Genomic DNA, 16,801 nt, shown 5'->3' with positions numbered 1-16,801 from the left:
TTTCGCGATTCTCTTGAGAGGCTGTGGCCCATTGGATTAGCCTCTTTCTTTGAGGGGTATTGAGGATAACTCTCCGGCCGCATCTCTTCTTTTGAGGTGTGAGACGGTGAACGATCGCATAGCAAACTTGATCGTATGTATAGCCTGTTTCTAGGCAAATCTGGGATCGCGTGTGGTGTGCGTCAAAGAAGAGAGTCTGAACCCGTAATCTCTCATCGCGTGAGAGCTGAGCTTTTGGCTGCTTAGGCGTGGGAACTCGATATGTGCTGTCCATGATTGAATTCTGGTGTTTTGGCGAGGAATCACATAGTAAGGGCAGCGTTGGATCATTATAAGATCATTGGTGAAGACCCCCTGTCAGCAGGGAAGGTGCTAGAAATCTTGGCGGCACTTATTACCCCGAGTACCATAGTACTTTCATGATGTTGTGGCGGGGCAAGGCTGGCCCAATCAGCGGTGTAACATTATCACCAGGGGCAAGGCGGCACGACACGCCTGAGTCACGAGCCTTCAAACCTTACTCAGGCACGTGTCAGGTTCCTTCTTCCCCCTACTTGTATTCTGCCCCTCATTGGAGGTCGCAAGTCGGAAATGACTTCACGTCTGCCCACCAAGGCCGACTTTCCCTCCTCCCTCGTAGTGGACATCATCCCACCATCTTCGGGCCAACCGATCAACATCCTGATCCTGCTTCACGGCCTGGGAGACACAAACAAATCATTCTCCCAATTAGGAAAGAATCTCAACCTCCCCGAAACAGCATGCCTAAGTATCCAAGGGCCCAATCCAATCCCACCCATCTTCACTGGCTCGGACACACCCGCCTTTCACTGGGGAGATGATGTCCTGATTGACGAAGGGAAGGGAGAGATCGAGCTCGATGCTGGATTCGGGATTATTGAGCGAGTGTTGGGGGAGGTTGTTAAGGAGGGGTTGATGCAAAGGTGCAGCTATCCCGCACGAAATGTCTTGTTTCTCGGCTTCGGACAGGGTGGGATGGCCGCGCTGCACCTCGCAGCAAGCTCGGATGTCGAATTCGGAGGCGTGATTAGCATCGGTGGACGGCTTCCTTCAATCTCTGGCACTGGAGGAGGGAAGAGCAAAACACCCGTGTTGGTACTGGGCGGCAGCAGAAGTGCCCAGGTCACGAGAAGCGCGGTTGATGCGTTGAAAGCCGGGTTCACGGATGTCGAGTACGTTAAGTGGGAGAAGGGAGAGGATTCTATGCCCAGGAGTAGGGAGGAGATGGTACCTATCATGAAGTTCTTTGCTAGGAGACTGAGGAGTAGAGCAGGGGTGCCGGAGGGGGCTGTTGAAATTTAATGCATTTGGGAAGTGGGATGAGCGAGCATTGGATGGCGTCAGGTGTTGTGTGGAAATGCAACTGGTCAGGATCAAGGGAAAACACATTTGGTAGTAAGAAAAGTGAAATGGTGGGGCAAGGCCTCCTCCTCAGCATTGAGTTCAGCTACCCCTTCACGCAGTCGACCCCAGGGGTATCTTCTGCCTTGATGGCTTTTTCTGGCTTGCTCTCAGCCGCTTTCTCCTTCTGTGCCTGCCTTGCAGCTTTCTTCATCTGCCGTTTACTCATAACCACATCCCCTTCTCCGCCAGCCTTCTCATCCTCATTTCGTATCAACACCTCCCACTTCTCTCTTGCTTTAGCCTCATCCTCAGCAGTCCATTCCTGGGGTAGAACTGCAAACACCAGATAACTCGTATGTGTCTTCACTTCCGGCTCCGTTCTATGCACCAACCTCCCTTCTTTGTACACCTTCTTCTCAACCAAACTCTCGATGATCCTGTCTCTGTTATTCGGATTCTCCTTGTCCTTCTTGCTCGCCTCCGGCTTGTCTCCATTCTCATGGAACGCCTTGAAGGTCCCTTCGACTTCTTTTAGCCGAGCAACAGATTCCTCCACCGATGCAGGAACCGATTGCAGACCTCTCTGAGCTCCATTATCAATTCCTATCCTCTCTCTTCGAATCTCGAATCGTTTTTGTGACAATTCCACCATCTCGATATCAACCCAGCCAAGATTCCGCATGACTGAGACTGTTCTCTGGACTTGTTCGATACAAGGGGAGAAGGTGCATATCTGGACCGGTGCGTTCGGGCTTAGTGGTGATATGAAGGGCGTTGAACCATTCGTTTCCGTCTTCGGTGACGGGGATCTCGACAGGTGTGGTAGAGCAAGCCATGGAGCTGGCAGATCCAAGAATACGGCTTCAGCATTCGGACTTTCCCCATTGACCAAAAATCCCTCTTCACAAACATCCCGGTGTGTGATTTGTACGATATCTTCCAGGCCATGGTCCTGGATCTCCTTCTCAAGCTTCTCGTGCCTCTGTTCGTGGAATTCGAAGCTCCAGACCTTCCCAATCTTCCTCCGCTTCGTTGTAAACTCCACATCTTCAGGATACCCACTGTAAACAGCCCTCGCAGATGCATGCGTGAACGACCCACTGCCCGCACCAGCCTCAATTATACTTGCACCAGGTCGTGCTCGCAATCGGTGTAGAATGTAGCTGTAATCGGGAGTGTAAACCACCTGGGTTCGATGCGGCAGTGAACTCGTCCAATTCTCCGGCGTAGGAGGCAGAATATGTATGAATCCACTCGAAGCAGTGACAGCCTCTTTCTCTCCCCTCGTGGTATTCGGCGTGCTAACATCCTCCGCATCCTCTTCCTCCAACTTCGGGGCTTTGTTCGGCGCGCTCTCAGGCTCCTCGCGTTTTCGTTTCTTCTCCTGTCCTTTGCCGCGACGACCCCTCGATCCCGTATCAACTTTCGAAGCTCGAACCTGACTTCCCCATGGCAATCCAATCAACGTGCTGTGCGGAAACGACCCGAACCGAGTATTGACGACCTTCCCCTCCGAGTAGCCATCATCATCCTCATCGCGCGCCTTGAGGATTGTCGGTATCTGCAAATCTCTCTTTAGATGAAGAATTGATAAGCTCTCAGCCGTAGCAACCGGGCCCGGAAACAAGAACGGCGACGTCTTCTGCGCCATCTCTGCTGTGTTGCATCCACAACATGGACGCTCAAAAATAAAAATTCCGACGAGGCTGAGGAAAATCCAAATTTAGCGAGCCCGCCATTTTCTGCCGAATCGTGGCCTTCCGCGGTCACACAACAACCATGTGCCAGATTTAAATGCCCCCTTTTCTTCCACTACTGAGCTTCTCTGTTCCCAATTTCACGTATTTTTTCCCCATTCGACAGTTTGGACCCGGAATACGTCTTGGATTTCTCTAATTAGAGAAGCCTCTGCCTTCTGGCTTTCAGAATAATCTATTTCAAAGGTTAGCAGAGCTCTGTAAAGCTTCAATGGTCACGTACGTTGTTGTCTACGTCGGAATGTTCATCACGAACTTAACCTGCTTCCCAAAGTAATCCCGCATGATCCTGCGGATGATATCGGTCGAGACATAATTCCTGGCATGTCAGGAACCATGTCCCAGATGCGAGTGATCGTACATGGTCGGTCCGCAAGCATAACACGAGACCTTGCCCTCCTCCTTGGGCACAAAAGGCACTGGCGGCCAGACTTGAGTGAGTTGGTGGACCTTCAATTGCTCCATTGCTGCGTTTGTCTTTGCGCTGAACATCCGAAACTTGCTGCTACAGCCTTTGAGTCACATGCTAAAAGGAATCTTCCTGGTGATGGGGAGGCCAAAATGAAGACGCACCTCTCCATCCGTACCGCAGTCACGGAAGCGATAAAAGTGAACAAGACCTTCGGCAGAGTAGACGAGATGCTGCCGCCGTATTTGGATTCTTTGTATAAGGAATCTATAGACGGAGAAGATTATACCATCTTCGGACGTCACGAAGTACTTGGAGGACCAATCCATAGGAGATGCGTTGAATGTCACGAGACCGGATGTCATGATACGACTGGTTCACCGTATTCTTAATTTTCACCTCATGTTGTCATCCAGACTCATTCATTACCTAGTTCATAACTCCGGATACCCACTACCCTAAGGACAACCCCTCTCATAAATCCAGAAATCACTACATACCTGCCCAGCTCCAGTTGTAGTAGCAACGGCCACGGGCCCTCCTACACCAGGCGCTACCCCAGTGGGTGCAGGGCTCGGGTCCCATACTCTCCAACCTTCAAGCACAAGGATATTGCACACTGGTCCTTCTCTCACCCGCCAGCTCAAACATCCACCAATGTCCCCACAGTAGTACTGGCATCAAGGGGGCCGCCTTGTGGAAGCCTCCAGGCGACATTGGACAAGAACTGGCAGGCAGGATGCAACCGTGTATAGGGAAGCAGTTTGGAACTACAGTGGTGTGGGTTTGGGTTGTTGTGCTCGTAGCAGTGGTATACGTATACGTTGCCGCCAAGGCAGGTGGGGGCATCGTCGTGGCATGCACAGTCGTCATTACCGTGCTCTCGATTGAGATCTGGTAGAATGGGACGGGCAGGGGAGTGGTGAAGCAGGAGCAACCGCTGCTGACTGTCCAGGGTGCAAATTGGGAGAGGCAGGGTACTTGGGACCTGGGCTTCGATTTGTTTTTCTGCTCGTTTGATGGGCGAGGGGTAGAGGAAGGTGGTGGATGTGGCGCTAGCACTGACTGTTACTGTTTTGATTCTAGAATTCGTTAGTTCGAGATTCATGACTTTCAACTCGGGATTCGGAGTCGGGAAAGCTCACATGATTATTGCCGTGGTGGTTGTTATTGGCGGCGGTCGAACAGTGATGTCTGTCAGCGTTGGAGTCACGGTTTCAACCTCGTACAGTACAAGACGATCGTGGGTCTGATATATTGCATGCGGAACGCACTGGCGCTGTACTGTACTGATATGCGGAGAGAGTTCGCATGACAACATATGTACGTAGGCATTGCTGAGACTTGCGATGGTCGCCAGCAAGAGCAACTTCGCAGGCAAATGATGAACGTTCTCACTTACTTGGCACCCTCATGGCAATAAAGGAATGAGGAATCTGTCGGTGACATGCTTGGACACGAAATACGTTCCTTCAGCCTTACATTGGACCAGCTTGAGGAGATAGAAAAGGGGCTTCAATCAGTCAGAGGAACAGCATGTGCAGGTTATCGGGAAAATGATGAGGCTGGACTTTCAGCCAAACGCCGAAGAACGTGAAGGATTCATGGGGGATTTGAATGCTGAATCTGGGGAGGATACGATTCATCACATGATGAAGATGGACGGGAGTCGGGTCGAGGGACGGCAGTTTCTTCAAAAGGGGCTCGTGTAACCCGTCTATTCGGTTCGGAAGGTAGACATTCGGAAGGCATCAATATGACTCAGCACCTGCTCCCTCCCTGCTGCTGACTGCGACGAAAGTGAGCGCGAGCCGAGCAGGGGCCTCGCCACGCCACTACCATCGTGTTCGTTCCACCGCACATTGTTGCGGCCCAGTTTTCCAACTCATCTCAACGACTCACAGCTCGTGGCTCGCACATGCTTCTCCGCCGAGCCGCGGTCGATCGACTAGCAGGCGTGAGACCCGAAGGCAGCAAGTCGAGTCGGCCTGGAGATGACGAATAATACTTTCGGATGCGTTCGCAGTGGGCCTTCCGTCCCCAAGATTCTCTTCGGGAGCCGGATGCTCGCCACTCCGCCCCTTGGCCGCCTGCACATCTCTTTCTTAAAGAGCACAACGCCAGCACAACGCAGCACAACTCCAGCACAACTCCTAGCATCCCTCGCATTATGAGGCCGCTCCCCGGAAACTAGAACGCGCTCCGAATGCGAAAGCGCATTGATAGGCCTCGAGATTAAACGAATTTGACAAAGAATTCCGTTGCCGTGCCTGGGGCCTGGGCGGGACTCACACTACCCTGCTTTTGTTTTGGTCTCCACGACTCCATTCTCTCATTTGTTTCTTTGTCCTTTGTATTAAAGTATTGTGTCTTCTTCTTCTTCGTCTTCTTCTTCTTCAAAGGCTGCGGAGAGCCCGTTGCAGAATTCAATTGACCTTCATCCTCTAACTCGCAAGGATGTCGTTTGTTGGTAAGTTCCGGGCGCAGAAACTCAATCTTGCTGCACCCCGCGCCCGCTAACTTCCGTCCAGGAAACTTCTCTGCGAACGGCGAGCGTACCGCAGCTCATCAAGGAGTTGGGACGCCAGGTCAGAATCCACCGCGCCACAATGTCTCACAGGATTCCAACCCATACGACGAGAAGGTGGAGTCGTACAGCTCGGAAAGCCCCACCCTTACACGCGCATTGAGTCGCGAGGAGATAGAGGAACACCGACGCGACGAGGAGATCCACGAACTGGCGAGAAGATACACATCCAAATCCCATCACAGCGTGTACAATGACAACCCGTTCGATGCGCCAGAAGGCTCCCCACTCAACCCAGCATCCGAGAACTTCAGCCCACGAGCGTATGCGAAGTCTCTATTGAACCTCCAAGCCCGGGACCCAGAGAAATGGAAGCAGAGAACTGCTGGCTTCGCGTTCAAGGACCTGAACGTTTACGGGTTCGGAGCGGCGACCGATTACCAGAAGAGTGTGGGGAATGTTGTCTTGGAAGTGGTTGGGGCTGCGAAGACGCTCCTAGGAATGGCCAAACCCCGAAAAATCGACATCCTCCAGAATCTCGAAGGAGTAGTCCACCATGGCGAGATGTTGGTCGTTCTTGGCCCTCCGGGCAGTGGTTGTTCGACGTTCCTCAAGACAGTTGCTGGTGAGACGAATGGTTTCTTCATCGATGAGAAATCCCAAATCAACTACCAGGGCATCGAGCCCAAGCAAATGCACAAGGACTTCCGAGGTGAAGCAATCTACACTGCAGAAGTCGACGTACATTTCCCTCAGCTCTCTGTTGGCCAAACCCTTGAATTTGCGGCTATAGCCAGAGCTCCCCGTCATATTCCGGGAGACATCAGTCGCGAAGAGTTTGCCAGACGCTCTCGAGACGTAATCATGGCATCTTTCGGTATTAGCCACACAATCAACACACAGGTTGGAAACGATTTCGTTCGAGGAGTGAGTGGTGGAGAGCGGAAACGTGTGACAATCGCCGAGGCTTGTCTGAGTGGAGCCCCGCTTCAATGCTGGGATAACAGCACTCGTGGTCTTGACAGTGCAAATGCCATCGAATTTTGCAAAACAATTCGTATGTCTACAGAACTCCTTGGGTCTACCGCAGTAGTGGCAATCTACCAAGCTCCCCAGAGTGCATATGATGTAAGTTTTGCCTTTTTGATGTTTTACTCGGCAACTAACACTCTCAGACATTCGACAAAGTCCTCGTCCTATACGAGGGACGTCAAATTTATTTTGGTAGATGCACAGATGCAAAAGCTTACTTTCTCAATCTCGGATTTGATTGCCCAGCAAGACAGACCGACGCGGATTTCCTCACATCTATGACGAGTGCTCAGGAACGAGTCGTAAGGGATGGCTTCGAAAATCGAGTACCACGAACACCCGATGACTTCGCTACAGTCTGGAAGAACAGTCCAGAACGTGCAGCACTTGTAAAGGAGATTGATGAGTACAACAATACCTACACGCTCGGAGGCGAACATCTTCAATCGTTCAAGGATTCCCGAAGAATACAACAGTCGAAGCATCAGCGTGTCACCAGCCCATACACCTTGTCCTACGTTGGGCAAGTGAAACTCTGCCTCCGAAGAGGTTTCTGGAGATTGAAGGGAGATCCAACTCTGACCTTCTCTCAACTTTTCGGAAACTCTGTCATGGCCCTCATTATCAGTTCCATCTTCTACAACCTCCCGCAAACTACCAGCAGTTTCTATTCAAGGAGTGCGCTTCTGTTCTTCGCCATCTTGCTTAATGCTTTCGGTAGTGCTCTTGAGGTATGTATGCTTCCCGTCAAAAGGAACCGTACTCATGCTCTCTAGATTCTAACACTGTACGCTCAACGCCCCATCGTCGAAAAACATGCGAGATACGCTCTGTACCACCCATCTTGTGAGGCCATCGCTTCAATGTTAACGGATATGCCATACAAAATCACTAACGCAATCACGTTCAACTTGATTCTCTACTTCATGGTTAACCTGAATCGACATCCTGGGAACTTCTTCTTCTTCTTCCTGATATCGTTCACACTAACTCTGGTCATGTCTATGCTCTTCCGAACAATTGCATCAGTCTCTCGAACTCTGTCTCAAGCAATGGCCCCAGCAGCTGTCTTGATCCTGGCAATCGTCATTTACACTGGCTTCGCACTCCCTGTTCCGAACATGCGAGGGTGGGCAAGATGGATCAACTACATGGACCCCGTTGCTTATGGATTCGAAAGTCTTATGATTAACGAATTTGCTGGGAGAGTATTTACCTGCAACCCAGATCAATTCGTACCAACTGGACCAGGCTATGCCAATGTCTCCCCATCAGAACAAGTATGCGGAGCCGTCGGCGCCGTGGCAGGATCCAGCGACGTCGATGGAACAGCATACATCGAGTCAGCCTACCAGTATTTCCCGTCTCACAAGTGGAGAAACTTTGGAATTCTCTGGGTCTTCTTGATTGGTCTCTGTGCAGTGTATCTCATTGCAACCGAGTATGTCACAGCCAAGAAATCAAAGGGAGAGGTCTTGCTTTTCCGACGCGGCCACACAGCCCTCAAGAAGAAACCGTCAAACGATGAAGAAGCTGGGAGCACACAACTAGCAACTCTGGAAAAGGGCGCCACTGATGCCTCTGCCATCCTCACGAGACAGACTGCCATTTTCCATTGGGAGGATGTGTGCTATGACATCAAGATCAAGGGCGAAGGTCGCAGAATTCTGGATCACGTCGATGGATGGGTGAAGCCTGGTACATTGACAGCTTTGATGGGAGTTTCTGGAGCCGGCAAAACGACTTTACTCGATGTGTTGGCAACCCGGACAACAATGGGTGTCATTACGGGAGGAATGCTTGTTGATGGCCGAGAGCGTGATGCGTCGTTTCAACGCAAGACTGGTTATGTTCAACAGCAGGATCTCCACTTGTCAACCAGCACCGTTCGTGAGGCTCTGAACTTCAGCGCCCTTCTTCGACAGCCGGCCAAGGTTCCCCGCAAGGAGAAGCTCGACTATGTCAATGAAGTGATCAAGCTGCTTGACATGCAGGAGTATGCAGATGCCGTGGTTGGTGTGCCGGGAGAAGGTCTCAACGTCGAACAGCGGAAACGTCTTACCATCGGAGTTGAGCTCGCAGCTAAGCCGGAATTACTGCTTTTCTTGGACGAACCTACCTCTGGTCTTGACTCTCAGACTTCGTGGGCCATTTGTGATCTGATGGAGAAGTTGACCAAGAATGGCCAAGCTGTTCTTTGCACGATTCATCAACCTTCTGCAATGCTGTTCCAACGGTTCGACAGACTTCTCTTCCTGGCGAAAGGCGGCAAGACTGTTTACTTTGGGGAAGTGGGGAACAACGCCAACATCTTGACCAAGTATTTCGAACGAAACGGCGCATTTCCTTGTCCTCCGGACGCAAACCCCGCCGAATGGATGCTGGAAGTCATCGGCGCGGCCCCTGGCAGTCACACTGATATCGATTGGTATCAGACATGGCGAAACAGTCCCGAGTACAAGGGAGTCCACCAAGAACTCGACCATCTAAAGGAAGAGCTTCCCCAAATCACACAGCCATCAACTTCCGTCGACGACAAAGCAAGTTTCCGTGAATTTGCAGCACCGTTCGCAGTTCAGCTATGGGAAACCGGGAAGCGAGTGTTTGAACAGTACTGGAGAACACCTTCATACATCTACTCGAAAGCCTCTCTTTGTATATTCTCCGTAAGTTGCCAGCTCTCGTGTACCATATATGCAGCGCTAATTCTTCAGGCCCTCTTCATCGGCTTCTCCTTCTACAACGCAGGAACCTCTCAACAGGAGCTCCAAAACCAAATGTTCGCCATCTTCATGCTCTTCACCATCTTCGGCCAGCTTGTCCAACAAATCATGCCCCACTTCGTCACCCAACGCGCCTTATACGAAGCCCGCGAGCGCCCTTCAAAAGCCTACTCCTGGAAAGCCTTCATGATCTCCAACATCGTCGTCGAGCTCCCATGGAACACGCTCATGGCAATTCTCATCTTCTTCTGCTGGTACTATCCCATCGGGCTGTACAAGAACGCTGAACCCACCGGCGCCATCACTGAACGCGGTGGCCTCATGTTCCTCTTGATCTGGGAGTTCCTCCTCTTCACATCCACCTTCACAACCATGGTCGTGGCCGCGATCGAGACCGCAGAAACAGCAGGCAACATCGCTCAGCTCATGTTTTCCCTCTGCCTGGTCTTCTGCGGTGTGTTGGCATCTCCCAACGTCTTCCCCCGCTTCTGGATCTTCATGTACCGCGTGTCCCCCTTCACCTACCTCGTCGACGCAATGCTCTCGGTGGGAGTAGCCAACAACGCTGTCGTGTGCGCGGCGAATGAGATCCGTCACTTCGACCCTCCGTCTGGTCAAACTTGCTTCGAGTATATGCAGACGTTCATCAACAGCCCGTACGGAGGCGGATACCTGACTGACAACAACGCGACGAGCAATTGCGGGTACTGTAGCTTGGGATCCACGAACCAGTTCCTGGCGGCGGTTAGTTCGAGCTATGCGCTTCGGTGGAGGAACTTCGGCATCTTGTGGGCGTTTATCATCTTCAATGCTTTCGCAGCAGTATTCTTATACTGGCTTGTGAGGGTACCCAAGAAATCTGGACGAAAGGTCAAGAAGGCGTGATTGTTGGGCTTCGAGTTTTCGGGTGGCAGGTGGCACGGAAGTCCACTTTCGCTTACACCCCTTGCCGGGCAATGGCGTGCTTAGACAGCGCTTTACGTGCTCCCTTCCTATACTTTGCACTACTTTTTCCTTTGTTTGGCGTTCATAGAATTGGTTTATACCTAGATTTAATTAACCACTTAATAGATGTAGATAGGCAGCTCAGGGCGCGGATGATAAAAATGGATTTTTGTTTATTGAGGCGGTGGTCTAGAATCCCTTCCCTTCCGCCCGTGATTTCCTCCAGCCGGAGTCGGAGTTGAGACAGTAGATTTGACTAGAACTCTCTCTTGAATAAAGTTGTGAGAACGGAGAGGCCGATGAGTTACGAGAGTGCATGCTCCACGGAGGAAGTTCTCCGGGTACAATGAGAGCTCAATGTGTGTGGAACAACTTCTGCGAACCCACCGTGAGCTGCGGCAAGTATCAGTCGAGGCCCAAGGCAACAACCCACAGGAAACCCGCAGATTCCTCGCCACTGCGGCCAGCATGGTTGAGGGGTTGAAGACAGCCTCCTCTCCAGCCCAGAACAACTTGATATGGAATGGCATTCTGGAGATCACGGCACAGGAGCGTACCTGCCTCACTATCTGTCCATAAAGGACCCATCAGCACCCGTGAAGCACCACAACAATGATCAGCACGGTGTGATTGTTCCTTATGGCAGAGAGGACGTTCAGTCCACGCCCATCTCTCGATCGACGAATAGCTTTGCCAGGTTTCACACTGTTGGTAGATCAGTGAAGTCGATCTAGGAACCCTGGATTCTATCTCCAACCTCCCAGAGACAATTTAATAGCGCCGCTGATGACGGGACACACGTTTGTCTTGTTGTAACTGATGCCATTCCCCTTTGCTATGAGATATTCATTGACACCCAGGCATGTTTTGCCACGGTCTAGCGCAAATGTTGTTTATTTCGAATAGCTTTAAGAACAACGAACATACTACCTCTCTTGGTTCGGAGTTCTGGATGAATCCAGAGTTATGCCATGCAAGCAAGCCATGGCTGTGTCACGGCAGGACTGAATATGGACCCCCACATGTCCATCCCCGGGAAAAGCCAGCGAAGTCCAAGCAAGCATCGGGCTCGGCTTCGCAAGGAAGACACCCCCTTGCGGGGAAGATGAGTTCTCGATCTCGACCTGCTCCTCGAAGTGGACCTTCGGCATCGTTCTTGGGGATTCAGTTCAGTGCTGCTGATGAAGGACGGAGAATACTTCTACTCCACTATCCACATAAACCCGTAACGAGAGGGCGACTTTTCAGTGAGACGGGGTAAACGAACTTCAAAGGCGTGGCGAAGGCTGCGTCACGTCCCTGAAAAGTAATTTGTCTCGTGTCTTCTGTGTTTTGGAGCGTAGGGGAAAATCATGGTTGGTTGTTGTGGGGGGGCTTCGGCGGCTATGTTCCCCGGAAGGCAGGTAGTAATTTTGTGTGCTTGCTTCCCCATAGTTTTTCATACGATGAGATGAGACATTAAAGGCGGTGCATCGGCCCTGAATCCTACAGAAAAGGAAAGTCATCGTCTGATGTGTTCATGTTGGTATTCGTTTAAACGTGGCGAACCAGGCTGGCGTCGAGCACTGTTGGAACTTGGCTTGGGGACCTAGCCAGGGACGGCACTCATCAAGATCCACAAGCTGTCCGATAGTAGCCCGTGGTGCCCGTGTCACGGGCGTGTCCCTCCCGGATTCCAGGGTTCAGCTGAGCGCCTGGGAAAGCCTCTTCCCACTCGCAGGGTCCAACACTCCACTGTCTGCTGTGCACTTCCCTCGCTATTAGTTGAAGAAATCTTCATCCCACGCTCCACCAGAGAGCTAAAACAGTCTCGAACTTCTGGACGTGAGAAGGGCTGCACTTCTTCTTCTTCTGGAATTCATATATATCCGCGTCCGCGCTTTCAGATCCCGAGAGTGTCTCTGGATCCTACCCTTGTACGACCTGTCAGCGCACATGTTCACTACAGGCCACTGACCGTACACTCAGCCTTGTACATCTCTTGGCCAACCTATCGGCTGCCATGTCTCACCATCAGAATCTCCAACACAGCGGCTTCGTGCCCTATCCTTCACATCATCCAGTGTATCCCGACAGCATAGACTCAGACTCCCATGACAGCCTCTCGACAAAAGTAGGCCCATTCGGGGACGAGAATACTGCCACAGACGAGCACTTCTTCGTTGGGGATCCGGACCTGGAGCAGTTGGACCCTTGGAGGGGGAATGTGCCCAGTCCCATGCCACGAATCGCGGATGCTATCACTCAAGGTATGTTCTACTGGTCTTCTTCGCCAACCACTGTCTTCTGTCTTCTTCACTGCTTTGTCTCCTATCAGATCTGCATCTGCAGCATCAACAGTCTCTGCACCCCAGCCTCCCAGACCCAGTGGGTTGCGGCAAGCTCGCCAGCCGAATATCGAGCTTCCAGAACAAGGCCAAGGAGACACTTCGCCGGGACGAAGCGCAGACCCGCAGACGCTGTATTTCGGCAAGTGACGGCCAGCCTGCAGCAACAAGATTGCATACTCTGTTCTTCAGCACTGCTTCGAGCGTAGTGGCCCGCTGTGAACGGCGCATAACGATGTCGTGTTCGCAGCTCAGGATGGTGACATCCCACGTGACGTTCATCGACCCCCCTGAAACGTCCCCAACCAAGGCGGGGGCATATCTGGAGGCCGTGTCCCCGTGTTGATGGTGGAAATGGAAGCAGTCTGCAGTTCGCTGTATCTCTCTGCTTCGTGGACGAAGGTCGAATTCATTGCATAGTCTGTTTTGAGTGTTTTCGAATAAGCGGTGGAAACTGTACTGACAGAAGACAATAGTGTTAGCGGAAGCAGCACTTTCTCCCCTCTCGCCAACCATCTACAGCCCATGGGACGGTGACTTCGCACCTCCGGCTCCAGGCCTGGACGAATACGCAACCATGCAAGCACAATCAAGAGGACAAGGACCAGGTCGAGTTCCGCCTCCCATTGATCCCCAACTGCAACCCCAATCCGAAGGTCCGCCTCAATATCAAGAAGAGCACCCCCTTCAGCCACCAGACATCTACTACCGCTACCCCGAAGCCTCGTCCTCCCTCCCAACCGCGCACACCCAGCCCTTCACACCAATCTACATACCCCACAATCCTTCCCCCACAATCCCGCACCACCACCACCAACATCCAAACCAATACGCCTCTTCCATGACCAGCGCCTCATCCCCCGCCCCCCTCTCAGACGCCGAAGCAGAAGCAAAACGGATCCGCAACACGGCTGCCAGCGCCCGCTTTCGCCGGAAGAAGAAAGCGCGGGAAGCGAGCCTGGAGCGGCAGAGCCGGGAGAAGAGGGAGGCGCTTGCGAAGCTGGAGGATCGGATCACGGAGCTCGAGGACGAGAATAAGTTTTTGAAAGGGCTGATCTTGTGGAAGAGGGAGGGGCGGGAGGGGGATGAGGGGAAAGAGGTGGAGGAGAGTATTGTTGTTGAGTCGGAGAGGAAGCGGAGGGAGAGAAAGGATGGTGTCGGGACATGAAGGGGAATGGGATGGGTGAGTAGATACGTGACATGATCAACGCGAATATGCATCACTAGGAGCAATTTGGGTAAACTTGGATACCGCCAACACTGGTGGCAATCCAGCGCACTTGCAGAGCTTGGCTTGGATAACACAGACATGAAGGATATGCACGGCAGGCGTTGAATTGGTGAAATTTTGGCGTTGGATTTCTGCTGACGGTTGATCATGGAGTTCATTGGATCGGCACGCAATCAATAAAGCAATGCCATATATCCCAAGGAAATCTCGTTCTTATAGACTTTGTCCACTGTGTTCTTCGCAATCATCACATTTCTATTCATGTCCCATACCCATAAACCCGTTTCTCCTCGACTGGTATGAGTGTGATTACCTCTTTCGATCCCTGGCAATGTCAGCGAAATCCAATCCACGCAGAGTACAAACTTACGTGCTCAGCCGCCTTGATAGTAACTGCAACCCCTTATCATTATCTGCGGCATCCCGGGCTCTCTCAAGCGCCTGCGCTCTGCCCTCCTCGCTCTGTCTGGTGACCTCTTCATGACTTGGTGGCAATCTCTCGTTCTGCAAATCGACCTTTCGTGCGTCTTCGAAACTGCTGATGGCATTCTTGATACCTTCAGCGCCAAGCATCAACGTTCCAGCAGGAAGTCTGCCTCCAGAAGCAGTCTTCAACTCAGTGACCCTTTCGGACTCTTCTCGCAAGACTTGGAACACACGTGACAGACGACCAATGGCAAGAATCTTGTTCTTGATGGCTCTTCGCTTGTACTCAATTGAATCTGGATCCATTGGAATATTGGCATTGACAGGTGGTGACACTGGACCTGAGACTGATGCTGGCGTCGTCTGGTCTTCCTTGAGTTCGTCCTCGGAACTCACGCTCAAGATTGCAATAAGCATGTCGGTAATCTTCTCCCCCACGAATGGAAGCGACCAAGTGAAGACGTCCATGAAGTTTGGTAGCCAATAAGGATGAGGGGTGCAGTTAAACTGCCTGATGTTCATGACATTATTCTCATACTTGAGGACGGCGGCTTTGTTGTTGTACACATCCAGATAATTGGGTGCTGAAAAGATGGTCATCACACTTGGGAATCCTGTCGTTCGCGTCTTTCGATACATCCGATATCCTGCATCCTGAGCCTCGTGTGCTCGGATAACGGACAGAAGGTTGTTTTTCTCTAAGAAATTACATGCGGCTGGATAGGAGAAGAAGTAGGAGCAGCCTCGGACATGGTTGTGAACGAAGTACTCGGAAGTCTTCTCTTGGCCGAATTCTTCCAATGGATCTGCCCACAGAATGTCGCACATGAGGCCATGAGTGGGAGGTTCCCGGAAGCGATCAATCTGACTTTGTCAGCAGAATCCCGTCTACAACTTCGAAATACACACCTGCTTCAGATCATCCAGGGTATGTAATTCCGGGCTCAATCCACCGTGGATACACAAGAATTGCTTGTTCATGACCGCAGCCAGAGGGAGGGCGCAGAAGGATTCCATGCATGCTTCGTAGATCTTCTCAGAATACTTATGCTTGCATTCGAGCTTGAACGTGAAGTAGTCGGTCAAATGCCTGCACTCGTGGTTTCCTCGGAGAAGCCATAAGGTATTTGGATACCAGATCTTCAAGGACCACAGGTAAAGCACGCATTCGATACTGAAGTACCCTCGGTCGACGTAATCGCCGAGGAACAGGTACCGAGTATCGACAGGATCACCGCCCACTTCGAATAGCTTCATCAAGTCATAGTATTGCCCGTGAACATCTCCGCACACTGTGATCGGTGCATCCATCTCGAGAAGATTCGGCTCCTGCTTCAAGACCTTGGTACCCTCCTCAATGATGTACAATGCTTGAGCCTCGGTCAGGCGCCCTTCTCTGTAGAAGTGCTGCTTCAGAAATTGAAGATTCGGCTTCGTGCTGTCCTGAGGGGAGAAGAACTGTTGGTCTGTTGGTGGGTGCATAGCAGGGGCTTGTACATCTATCATAGCACATGTGAGCTAGGCTGACACGGGGCGAAAACTGGCGAGGCATAAAAAGCGGTCAATACCTTTGCAAACCCTCTCCATGGTGCTCACTTGACTTCCATCTTCCATGGTATGCAGACTGAAGTCGATTTCTGGAATCGGCTTCTTCTGCTGGAGAGCTCTTAGAGCATTGTCTACCTGGTGACGGTTTTCCATCCCAGGCGGGAGGGGGCTTTGTTGCGCCGCACCGTCCATGATCGCGACTTGGAGAACCGAAGGGAGGATCTGCCTGGCCTGCCGTCAAGCTCGGAGATTTATCGGAGGTGTGAAGGTCGAGATCTCGAGGATGGAGGGTTCTTTGGACGTGGGGAAAAGGGGAGGCAGGCGCGACGAGTCGGCACGCTTTGTCAGCGCAGAAAGAGAGAATAAATAGGCGCGCACTTGCTCGAATGTTTCCTTGGAGGTTTCGTCAGCTCGTTGTCTCGTGTGCGCTTTGCGGGGCGTAGGGCTGAGGTGGAACGTCTGGCAGGATGGTTTGGGTTGAGAGGTCGTGAGGCGGCGACAAGCTCGATGA

General features: G+C 51.9%; 8 protein-coding genes across 8 annotated transcripts; 4 read left to right on the top strand and 4 right to left on the bottom strand.

Annotated features, from left to right (window-relative positions):
• Positions 1-591: 591 nt before the first annotated feature.
• K444DRAFT_528288 (alpha/beta-hydrolase) lies at positions 592-1,323 on the top strand (the record flags this gene model as incomplete). The annotated part of the gene is made up of 1 exon (XM_024874709.1): positions 592-1,323. The coding sequence occupies one exon, from the start codon at positions 592-594 to the stop codon at positions 1,321-1,323; it is 732 nt and encodes a 243-aa protein (XP_024737249.1).
• A 217-nt stretch (positions 1,324-1,540) lies between these two features.
• Positions 1,541-3,016, bottom strand: K444DRAFT_485948 (tRNA methyltransferase complex GCD14 subunit; the record flags this gene model as incomplete). Its single annotated transcript, XM_024873106.1, has 1 exon — positions 1,541-3,016. A coding segment is annotated over one exon (1,476 nt), but the record flags the coding sequence as incomplete, so codon positions are not given.
• Positions 3,017-3,204: 188 nt separating this feature from the next.
• Positions 3,205-4,049, top strand: K444DRAFT_390781 (uncharacterized protein). The gene is made up of 2 exons (XM_024872438.1): positions 3,205-3,341; positions 3,397-4,049. The coding sequence occupies exon 2, from the start codon at positions 3,447-3,449 to the stop codon at positions 3,921-3,923; it is 477 nt and encodes a 158-aa protein (XP_024737247.1). The 5' UTR covers positions 3,205-3,341; positions 3,397-3,446; the 3' UTR covers positions 3,924-4,049.
• Positions 4,049-5,136, bottom strand: K444DRAFT_391211 (uncharacterized protein). The gene is made up of 2 exons (XM_024872439.1): positions 4,677-5,136; positions 4,049-4,613 (listed from the first exon to the last, which is right to left on the bottom strand). Exons 1-2 carry the CDS (start codon positions 4,850-4,852, stop codon positions 4,175-4,177), a joined length of 615 nt encoding a protein of 204 aa, XP_024737246.1. The 5' UTR covers positions 4,853-5,136; the 3' UTR covers positions 4,049-4,174.
• Positions 5,137-5,282: 146 nt separating this feature from the next.
• On the bottom strand, positions 5,283-5,700 carry K444DRAFT_629322 (uncharacterized protein; the record flags this gene model as incomplete). Its single annotated transcript, XM_024883040.1, has 2 exons — positions 5,283-5,366; positions 5,434-5,700. The coding sequence occupies 2 exons, from the start codon at positions 5,698-5,700 to the stop codon at positions 5,283-5,285; spliced, it is 351 nt and encodes a 116-aa protein (XP_024737245.1).
• A 288-nt stretch (positions 5,701-5,988) lies between these two features.
• K444DRAFT_629321 (putative multidrug resistance ABC transporter) lies at positions 5,989-10,698 on the top strand (the record flags this gene model as incomplete). Its single annotated transcript, XM_024883039.1, has 5 exons — positions 5,989-6,001; positions 6,063-7,186; positions 7,234-7,821; positions 7,867-9,756; positions 9,805-10,698. The coding sequence occupies 5 exons, from the start codon at positions 5,989-5,991 to the stop codon at positions 10,696-10,698; spliced, it is 4,509 nt and encodes a 1,502-aa protein (XP_024737244.1).
• Positions 10,699-12,760: 2,062 nt separating this feature from the next.
• K444DRAFT_629320 (uncharacterized protein) lies at positions 12,761-14,253 on the top strand (the record flags this gene model as incomplete). The annotated part of the gene is made up of 3 exons (XM_024883038.1): positions 12,761-13,007; positions 13,076-13,327; positions 13,562-14,253. The coding sequence occupies 3 exons, from the start codon at positions 12,761-12,763 to the stop codon at positions 14,251-14,253; spliced, it is 1,191 nt and encodes a 396-aa protein (XP_024737243.1).
• A 429-nt stretch (positions 14,254-14,682) lies between these two features.
• Positions 14,683-16,443, bottom strand: K444DRAFT_528300 (serine/threonine protein phosphatase 2B catalytic subunit; the record flags this gene model as incomplete). Its single annotated transcript, XM_024874712.1, has 3 exons — positions 14,683-15,606; positions 15,652-16,241; positions 16,311-16,443. The coding sequence occupies 3 exons, from the start codon at positions 16,441-16,443 to the stop codon at positions 14,683-14,685; spliced, it is 1,647 nt and encodes a 548-aa protein (XP_024737242.1).
• Between the last annotated feature and the right edge of the window lie 358 nt (positions 16,444-16,801).

The sequence above is a fragment of the Hyaloscypha bicolor genome (genome assembly GCF_002865645.1).
Source record: "Hyaloscypha bicolor E unplaced genomic scaffold K444scaffold_60, whole genome shotgun sequence".
Taxonomy (NCBI): domain Eukaryota; kingdom Fungi; phylum Ascomycota; class Leotiomycetes; order Helotiales; family Hyaloscyphaceae; genus Hyaloscypha; species Hyaloscypha bicolor.
Note: the sequence above shows the minus strand (reverse complement) of the source record. Positions and strands in the feature narration are given on the sequence as shown.